The 11,026-nt window shown below is 37.0% G+C and overlaps 1 protein-coding gene across 1 annotated transcript; it reads left to right on the forward strand.

Moving 5' to 3' along the window:
- Positions 1-930: 930 nt before the first annotated feature.
- On the forward strand, positions 931-3,466 carry LOC138350369 (uncharacterized). The gene is made up of 3 exons (XM_069300995.1): positions 931-1,130; positions 1,949-2,090; positions 2,864-3,466. Exons 1-3 carry the CDS (start codon positions 1,035-1,037, stop codon positions 3,211-3,213), a joined length of 588 nt encoding a protein of 195 aa, XP_069157096.1. The 5' UTR covers positions 931-1,034; the 3' UTR covers positions 3,214-3,466.
- Positions 3,467-11,026: the final 7,560 nt, after the last annotated feature.

Consider the following 11,026-nt stretch of genomic DNA (forward strand, 5'->3'; position numbering starts at 1 on the left):
TCCTCACGTGTGCCCCTAAGAATGAGGTGATTTGGTAAAATGCTATGCCCAAGATAACTATCCGAGTGCCGGCGGTGGGGTGGTTCATATAGCCTCGGCTATCACCTCATTTTGTCCGGTCGTGATGGTCAAGTGGATTAAGGCGTCTTGTACATACCAGTTGCGTTGCTTCTGGGAGTATGGGTTCGAGTCACTTCTGGGATGTGAGTTTTCAGTTGCATATTGTCCAGGGGACCATTCTGGCTTGTTCGCATATATATATATATATATATATATATATATATATATATATATATATATATATATATATATATATATATATATATATATATTATATATATATGAGGGGTACCCCCTCTGGTGCAAGTGTAGGGACCCATAGCCTCGGAGAAGAAAATAAAGAGTACTCAAAGACCTTGTGGATCCTCACTGAACACTTTCATATTTTCTTCTCCTACCACCCCTATTCTTTTGGTATGTGTGTATATTTATCTAACTTTATTTGAAAACGTCATTACACAAAAAAAGTTACAATATTGATTATATATATATATATATATATATATATATATATATATATATATATATATATATATATATATATATATATATAATTTTTTTTTTCTTCCAATAATATAGTATTCGCTTGAAATTAACAGCCTGGTCAATCAGGCTGTTGGATGCAACTCCTCTCAGTTTTGTTATACGAGTTACAGCATGGTTAATCACATCCAAAATTAAAGTTATTTCCAGATGCAGTCCTAAAATTTTTAACATTGCTCTCACTAGTGTTAATGTAGATTATTTCATAATTTAAATAATATATTTAATTACTGTAGTACATTTTAACAACAATTTAACTTATAATTTTTGCAGCATAGGTCATTTGAATATAAGTATTTTATTAGAAATTATTTCCTTCACCTCTTCAGGGAAAATTCTTGAGGAGATGCACAAACTGCAAACAATGTGTGCATGTCCGAAGCAATGTTTGCAAGTTCTGCCAGTGTGACTTCCGAAACAGTAGAGAATTAATGAAGAAAGAAGAGGAAGCCCGTTTTCTACTTAAAGGCAAGAAGGCTTTAGAACGAAATACAGCAAGCCGGGTTCTACGAAGGATTGAAAATCAGGTATTGAAGTTTGTCTACATCTGTTGTATTCATTTGTATTCTTCTTATGCTGAACTTGCTTGATAAGGTATAGAATCAACATGAATAATACTGTACAGTACTTACATACTATTTGTTTATTTATTTATATACAAGATAGCACACTGGGATTATGAGAGTACATAGCATTGATGTTTTTACATTCTTGTAAAGCCACTAGCACACATAGTGTTTTGGGCAGGTCCTTAATCTAACATATAATTTTAAATAGGCAATTTAAAGCAAAAATGGAAAAAATTGGCTGGTACATTGTAAGAAAGTATCACAAAGATTACTATGTACATTAAAGTAAAATTTGAGGGTTATCAACATATAAATTGTAGCATAATTTGAGGAATATTTCAAGGTATAATATAGTAAGATATGCATTCAATATAACAGTCATGATATAAGGTGATAGCAATGATTACAATGGAAAAGTTGTATGGTTTAGGCACATATATTCTGGCATTGGATTTCATAAGATACAGTGCGAGTTTAATGCACTAGTTAGGAAACTATCAAGATAAAATTAGGTACTTTTTGGTTTTATTTTTTAAAACGGCAGAAGTTGGACAGTTTTTAAATTTGTTAGCGAGTGAGTTCCATAGACAAGGTCCCTTTATTTGCATAGAGTATTTACACAGAATAACTTTGACTCTGGGGATATCAAAGATATTTATTTCTGGTATTGTGATTCTATTATGGGTTCTATTGTACATGCCCAGCTATGCTTCAAACATTTATTTTGTTGCATTTTCCCAGATAGTGTTATTGTTTAAATATTATTTGCTTTTCAGCTAACATATCTGCGTGGCTGTGGGTATGAATCAATCGTTATCTATTACAAGAAAGGACCAGCACGGGTGACACATGGTATCCTACCAAAAAACGTAATACAAGAAGAGGACAAGAAGATCTTCACCACTAACTTCTTTTTGTGTAAGTAGTTCACATAATATATAAATATATCACCACCTATTATTTTCTCTCATATATATATATACATATATATATATATATATATATATATATATATATATATATATATATATATATATATATATATATATATATATATATATATATATATATATAATTTCAATTCAATCATTTCTGTCGTTGATGTATATGGCAAAAAGTGTGTGGCCCAATACAGCACTATGTCTTAACGTAATGGGTCCAAGGGCCCATAAGGTCTCGACAGCATTAAGGGCCCTTTAGCAAACCAGTGTGCTGGGGCCCCTATGACACCCATGATGTCTTTGTATCATTTCAAGTTTGTACATGTACTTCTTAAGATATGGGCACCATACAACTGCTGCATATTCTAGCTTTTGTCTAAAAAAATCATGAACAATTTATTTATTATTTATCCATGAATGCCAGAACTAAACCCTGTGGTACTCCACTCGTGACATTTCTCCAGTCCAATACATTGCCTCTGATTACTGCCCTCATTTTTCTATCAGTTTGAAATTTTTTAATCCATGTTAGAAGCTTACCTGTCACCCCTCCAATATGTTCCAGTTTCCAGAACAAACTCTTATGTGGAATTCTGTTGAATGCCTTTTTAGGTCCAGATAGATGCAGTCAACCCAACCATCTCTTTCCTGTAAAATTTCTGCGGCTCGATCATAGTAACTGATTAAATTTGTTACACAGGATCTTCCATTTCGAAATTTTTTATTTTTTATTTTTATTTTTTTTTCCAGCACGCACAAGGAAGCTTGATGCAGATAAACTTACATTAGGATCAGAAGGTGATAGCGATAATGACCTGGAAAAAAATCATGACGACCTACAAGTGCAGCAGGTGCATCAAGTCCAAAAAGTACCGCAGGTGCAAGAAATTCAACAAGTACAAAAAGTTCCGCAGGTGGAACATTTACAAAAAGTTCCGCAGGTGCAACAAGGGCTACCATTATCAATCATTCAGAAACAGCAAGAAGTTCAAGTAGTAAAATTTGAACCACAGGGAACTACACCAGGAAAACAGTGTAGTAACAACGGAATGGGAATTTTAAAATACCTGAGGAAACAGGTAAAAAAGGACAAACAATAGAAATGGTTCCTTACACCTTATTATTTGGTAGTTTATAGGTATTTTACTTATAATACTTTATATTATGTCTACAGTTTATAATTTAGTTTACAGTTAATTTACTTTTCAACTTCCATATCTTACATGAAGGATTTTTACTGTTTCTCATTTTTAAAACCTTATTAGTATCATTTATAGTTTAGTGTCAATTCACTTATAATACAATATATGGAATAATTTACTAAATTCATTTAACTATAATAAATTTAAATAAACATTTTTACCCCAGGATGAGTTTCAGTCACCCTACCCAAAAAATTAATGTTTCTTTATTACTAATCTTGTGAGAGGTAGCTTATTGTGCAGCCCATACTCATTCTGTGAGTGTTAGTTTATTGTGCACCCCATAGTCATCATGTCACCCAAGCCTGCTGCAGCTGCACCTGAGGGGTGGTGTAGGGAACCATTAGTGTACTATTATGATTTGAGAGAGAGAATGCTCTGTGGACAGAGCATCAATATGGCTTAAGGCATTGAGCTTTGCCTCAAGATGAAGCTTGGGCTGATCTCTGATTTGCTTCTTGGGAGTCTTCATTTACGTGCACCCCATACTCAACCACTTTGTAGTAATTAATTGTGCAACCCATACTCATCCTGTTACCAGTAGCTTGTGCAACCCATACTTATCCTGTGATCCCTATCCCTCTACTTCAAGTCCCTCAAGGGGCGCACGAATTCAGTTTGGCATACTTCATCCTGCCTTCCCATCCCTAGCTACTGACCCATCACAATATTTTATTTTATTTTATTTATATATATACAAGTAGGTACATTGGGTTTGTGAGAATACATTGAATAGTACAGTATTTACAATCTTGTAAAGCCACTAGTATGCGCAGCGTTTCAGGCAGGTCCTTAATCTAACAGATAATTTTAAGTAGGTAATTTCTATCAGAATTGATAAATGATAATAAATACATTGTTTACATACATACATTACAAATACATACATATAAGCTCAAAAGCTTCATTGAAGGTTGTAACAGAACCCATGAGCACCACACCAGAAATAAATACAGTTTTGATATTCCAAGAGTACGACTTAATCAAACTAGAAATGCTCTACAAATCAAGGGACCCAGAATGTGGAATGATCTTCCCAACCATGTTAAAGACTGTACCTCTCTCAACCAGTTTAAGATAAAAACTAAACACTACCTAATAAATTCACTAACCTACCTTACCCCTCTATTGTCAACCCATCTCTGTTATTTTTTTTTTTTTTTAATCGACACTGTTTGTCAACCTATTGTATTTGTGCTGCTTTTTCAGTCATGTTCCCCCTTTTTTTTATCTTTATTTGTATTTGTTCTCAACACATTTTATTCTTTATGCTCAATTAGTATTAAGTTCTAGATATTAATGTTTTTCCTGCCCGAAACGCGTTGCGTAATAGTGGCTTTAGGCATTGTATGTACTAGCTCTATCTATATATCGATCCATTAATGTAACATTACTTGTATGTATGTACCTTACCTGAATAAACATATTTATTTATTTATTTATTTATTTATACAAGTTTAACTCTGGGGATATCAAAGAGATATTTATTTCTGGTGTGGTGATAATGGATCCTATTACATCTGTCCAGGAAGAGTTTCAGAGCAGGATTTGCATTTAAGAACAGGGTTTTGTAAATGTAGTTGACACAAGAGAATTTATGGAGTGAGATTATGTTTAGCATGTTTAGGGAGTTAAACAAGGGGGCTGAGTGTTGTCTGAAAGCAGAATTTGATATTATTCTGATAGCAGATTTTTGCTGGGTGATGATGGACTTGAGATGGTTTGCAGTGGTTGAACCCCATGCACAGATACCATAGTTGAGATAGGGATAGATTAGTGTATAATATAGAGAGATGAGAGCAGGGTTAGGTACATAATAACTGATTTTGGAGAGTATACCAACTGTTTTAGAGACTTTCTTAGTTATGTGTTGTATGTGGGTACTGAAGTTGAGTCTCTTGTCTAAGAATAGACCAAGAAACTTTCCATCATTGTTATTGCTAATGTTTACATTGTCATCTGAAGCTGAATTGCATTTGTAGATTTGCTTCCAAATAAGATGTAGTAGGTCTTTTCTATGTTAAGTGTTAGTTTGTTGGTTAACATCCATAAGTGGACTTTTTTTAGTTCATTATTAACAACATTACAGTATTTAGTGTATGTGGGTTGGGGTTGGAGTAGATGAGTGTAGTATCATCAGCAAACAATATAGGTTTCAGAATGTTAAGAACATATACATCCTGCCTTCCCATCCCTAGCTACTGACCCATCACAATATACATCCTGCCTTCCCATCCCTAGCTACTGACCCATGACAATATACATGTAGTAGAGTGTTTTCTGTAGGCAATTTTCTAATTATACAATCATATGTTGCCCTCAGCTCTCCTATTTCATACATACTTTTTTTCTTTTGCAAGGGAGTAATTACTACATCTACATTACAATCCTCCCATGGTGGTGTGAATTTTCTCTTGGACACAGCAATACACTCTGTAATAACATCATACTTAATAACATTAGAACATAAGGTATTCATATATGCTCTTTTCTTCATCATACATTGTTCAGTACTTCCCACCTTTTGAACTGAGAGGACCAATTCATTAGGTCCCCCACCTCTCATTAATCTAATGGCAGAAGCTACATTTATCTCTGCAATTCTATCCCCAATACTCTGCAGATTCAACTCCATCCTCATTTTCTCAATCATAGCATTTCTTGGGCATCCTAAGATAATTCTCATGGCTTCATTTTGTACCTTCTCCAACTTGCCCATCCTACCTTTACTAAAACAAGAAATAACAGGTGCAGCATAATCAATAAGAGATCTTACAGTACTCAAGTATATCATTCGTAGCACAGGGACTCCCACTCCCTTTCCACAGCATGCCAAGGCCTTCAGAGGTTGTAATCTCTTTCGACATTGACCCAACAGTCTGTTCATCTCAGCTTCCAAACTCTCATGGGTATATCCAACATATATGCCTAAATATTTATATATATTAACACACTCTATATTTTTACCGTTTATTTTCAATATAATGGGCCTCCGACTTCTACATTCAAACTTAGTTTTGTCTTCATTAACAACCAGTCCCATATGGTGACACAGGTTTCCGAACTTATCCACCACTAGTTTATAAAGCCACTGGTTTGCCTTGTAAAGCAAACTAGTGGCTTTAAAAGATTGTAAACACATCATGTTATGTACTTTCATAAACCCAATGTAACTTATTGAATATATATATAAATAAATAAATAAATAGTTTCTTGTGTAATCCATACTCATCCTATATGTGTGGTATTTCATGTGTACTCCATATTCATCATCAAGAAGTGTATTCTACCAGCATGGTAATATAAATTAAGAAAAAAGACTTCATTTTATTACGGACCCATAATCAAAATAAGAGCCATCACTAATTATCATGACAAATGGCCTATATAGGCTCCACTTCCGCGTTCGACAAGCAGCCGCCGGATGTGTGTTGTTTATTGCGCACTCCGGCACCCCCAGCCCTGGGAAGGGGGGCATTGAAATGTGGACATGTGCGCTCGCAATACTGAAAAGTTTATACTCTTTTTCGGTCTGCTGACCTTAATTAATTTTGGTATCAATTTGTTCGCAAGGAAATGCTCTAGAAATGCCCCTATCTTGTGTGTGTATACTCACCTAGTCTCACCTAGAATATCTTGTGTGTAAGTACTCAACTAGTACTCACCTAGTATACCTTGTGTGTGTGTATTCACCTAGTATATCTTGTTTCTGGGTGTACTAACCTAGTATATGTTGCGTGTGTGTGTATACTCACCTAGTCTCACCTAGAATATCTTGTGTAAGTACTCAACTAGTACTCACCTAGTATACCTTGTGTGTGTGTATTCACCTAGTATATCTTGTTTCTGGGTGTACTAACCTAGTATATGTTGTGTGTGTGTGTATACTCACCTAGACTATCTTGTGTGTGTATACTCACCTAGTCTCACCTAGAATATCTTGTGTGTAAGTACTCAACTAGTACTCACCTAGTATACCTTGTGTGTGTTTATTCACCTAGTATATCTTGTTTCTGGGTGTACTAACCTAGTATATGTTGCGTGTGTGTGTATACTCACCTAGTCTCACCTAGAATATCTTGTGTGTAAGTACTCAACTAGTACTCACCTAGTATACCTTGTGTGTGTTTATTCACCTAGTATATCTTGTTTCTGGGTGTACTAACCTAGTATATGTTGCGGTGTGTGTATACTCACCTAGACTATCTTGTGTGTGTATACTCACCTAGAATATCTTGTGTGTGAGTACTCACCTAGTATACCTTGTGTGTGTGTACGATCATATGTGGCATTCTTCCAAGAAAAGGAGTTGGAAATGAAACGGTATAATCAGATCCTTTTATACAACACATTGAGAAAGAATAAAGGTTAAGTGTGGTATCAGTAAGATTTACACACTAGTCCACACTTGCGTGGTATACAATATGTGTGTGTACAATGTAAGTGGAGGCAGAGTTGGAGGGAGGGAAATGTAGTTGGTGGACCTGTGGTCAGGGTGGCTCCAGAGGTAGGGTGTCAAATTTCAGTGTTTATGGCAGGGTAAGGGAATGGTCGTCGGTGGTCTTGTGATTCAATATTTTCTTGTTGTCGCTAAGTTACACTTTTTCAGGTCTATATAGTACAATGGCCAGTCCTCATGTACCTAGTAATCCTTATTTCTTTATTGTGTATTATTCTAATCTGCTTTTGTGTCAAAATTTTCTTCAATGTACCTGTAAACATTTTTTGTCAATTTTTTTTGTTAATTTATCTAAAATTTTCTGTTAGTTTAAGGACTTGCCCGAAACGCTATGCGTGCTAGTGGCTTTTAGAATGTAAATTCAACTTCATTTCTATATTCTCTGTTAACCCCAATGTATATATTTCTTGTATATAAATAAATAAATACAGTATTCTCTGTGGTTATAGTGTCAGTTGGGGGTTAATGGGCCAGGCCGAGCGTGCCTGTGCCCCACAAATATCACCCTTATTGCTGACTAGTTGGTATAACGGCTTTTCCCAAACCTCTCTCTCGCCAGAATTATACTGGCATGTGAATATCTTTGGCAGTTGATGAATCCTAAATATAAATAATAAATTAATAAATGTTTATTTAGGTAAGGTACATACATACAAGAAATTTTTACAAAGATTGGTGGACTTATAGATAGATTCATACGTTCATTTAGCTAAGCAAATAACAATGTTTGACGCTAGTTACAAAATTATTAATGTTGTATACACATGTACATACACACTCATACATACATATATATATATATATATATATATATATATATATATATATATATATATATATATATATATATATATATATATATATGTATATATATACATATACATATATATATATATATATATATATATATATATATATATATATATATATATATATATATATATATATATATATATATATATATACCAGTATAATCTAATAATATATACTGGTCTAATAAAATAATTAGACCAGTTAATACTCTCACTCGTTGTGTTAGGATATGTTAGCTTGATAAAACTGACTGTTCATTGTTGAGAAATGTGTTAACAAACAATATATCTGACTTATCAAGACTGCAGCTTGCTTAGCAAAAGGAACTTTTTTTAAATTTGGGTTCAGTTTAACTACCGCTCAAGGGATGAGTAATTGGGGCATAATAAAGGAACTAAGCTGATAAAATGAAAGATGGGAAAACAACATTAGAAAGATAAACTCGAGAGACGTTTTCATGTTAACCCGAAAATTATTTGAGGAGCAAGACAGACTGCGGGTCAAGCAATTGGTCTTTATGCTATCGTGATGGGGGATCAGCCATTACACGTGTTAATGACTCTTGTATAGTTGTGTAGTTAAGGACATCAGGGTAAAGGGGTAATGGGCATTGTGGTTGATTGTTCTACCTGGGAATCCTCCACTGTTTTATATCTTATGTATGTATGTATGTACTAACCTAGTTGTGGTTGCAAGGGTTGAACTTTGGCTCTTTGGTCCCGCCTCTCAACCGTCAATCAACTGATGTACAGATTCCTGAGCCTACTGGGCTCTGTCATATGTACACTTGAAACTGTGTATGGAATCAGCTTCCACCACATTACTGCCTAAAGCATTCCATTTATTAACTACTCTGACACTGAAAAGTTCTTTCTATAATCTCTCTGTGGCTCATTTGGGTACTCAGCTTCCACCTGTGTCCCCTTGTGCGTGTACCACATGTGTTAAATAAATGTATGTATGTATGTATGTATGTATGTATGTATGTATGTATGTATGTATGTATGTATGTAGAGAGAGAGAGAGAGAGAGAGAGAGAGAGAGAGAGAGAGAGAGAGAGAGAGAGAGAGAGAGAGAGAGAGAGAGAGAGAGAGAGAGAGAGAGAGAGAGAGAGAGAGAGAGAGGGAGAGAGGGAGAGAGAGAGAGAGAGAGAGAGAGAGAGAGAGAGAGAGAGAGAGAGAGAGAGAGAGAGAGAGAGAGAGAGAGAGAGAGAGAGAGAGAGAGAGAGAGAGAGAGAGAGAGAGAGAGAGAGAGAGAGAGAGAGAGAGAGAGAGAGAGAGAGAGAGAGAGAGAGAGAGAGAGAGAGAGAGAGAGAGAGAGAGAGAGAGAGAGAGAGAGAGAGAGAGAGAGAGAGAGAGAGAGAGAGAGAGAGAGAGAGAGAGAGAGAGAGAGAGAGAGAGAGAGAGAGAGAGAGAGAGAGAGAGAGAGAGGAGAGAGAGAGAGAGAGAGAGAGAGAGAGAGAGAGAGAGAGAGAGAGAGAGAGAGAGAGAGAGAGAGAGAGAGAGAGAGAGAGAGAGAGAGGAGAGAGAGAGAGAGAGAGAGAGAGAGAGAGAGAGAGAGAGAGAGAGAGAGAGAGAGAGGGAGAGAGAGAGAGAGAGAGAGAGAGAGAGAGAGAGAGAGAGAGAGAGAGAGAGAGAGAGAGAGAGAGAGAGAGAGAGAGAGAGAGAGAGAGAGAGAGAGAGAGAGATGAAGATCGAGACATTGAAATAGATATAGACAGAGTCAGGGAGAGAATGTTAGACACAGAGACGTATAGATAAGGATATGCAAAGTCAGTGAGAGAATGACAGAGATAGAGCGAGGAAAGAGACAGAGAGATAGGCTGACACAGAGAATGTCAGAAACGAGGAGAGGCGAAGACAGAGGGACAGGGACAGACGGACAGGACCAGAGGAGGGACGGGGGAACAGAGGGGGAGCAGTGGGACAGGGAGGGAGACAGGGACAGAGAGGGGGACATAGACAGAGACAGAGGGACAGGAACAGAGGGACAGAGACAGAGGGACAGGGTCAGAGAGGGGGACCGGGGGACAGAGGGAGGAGAGGGGGGCAGGAGACCAAGAGAGAGGGGACAGAGGAGAGACAGGGGATAGAAAGAGTGGGCAGGGGGACAGAGGGAGGGACAGGGACAGACAGAGAAGGACAGGAACAGAGGGACAGAAAGGGCGGACAGGGGGACAGAAAGGGTGACAGAGAGAGGGACAGGGGGCAGAGATAGGGACAGGGGAAGAGAGACAGGGACAAGGGGACAGAGATGGATAGGGGGACTGGAGGAAAGGGAGGGGGACAGATGATGGACAGCGGACAGAAAGAGTGGGCAGGGGGACAGAGAGGTACAGGGGACAGAGAGATGGACAGGGGGACATAGAGGAACAGGGGGACAGAGAGTGACAGGGGGACATAGAGAGGAACAGGAGGACAGAGAAGAACAGGGGGACAG

This window comes from Procambarus clarkii, chromosome 45 (genome assembly GCF_040958095.1).
Source record: "Procambarus clarkii isolate CNS0578487 chromosome 45, FALCON_Pclarkii_2.0, whole genome shotgun sequence".
Classification (NCBI taxonomy): Eukaryota; Metazoa; Arthropoda; class Malacostraca; order Decapoda; family Cambaridae; genus Procambarus; species Procambarus clarkii.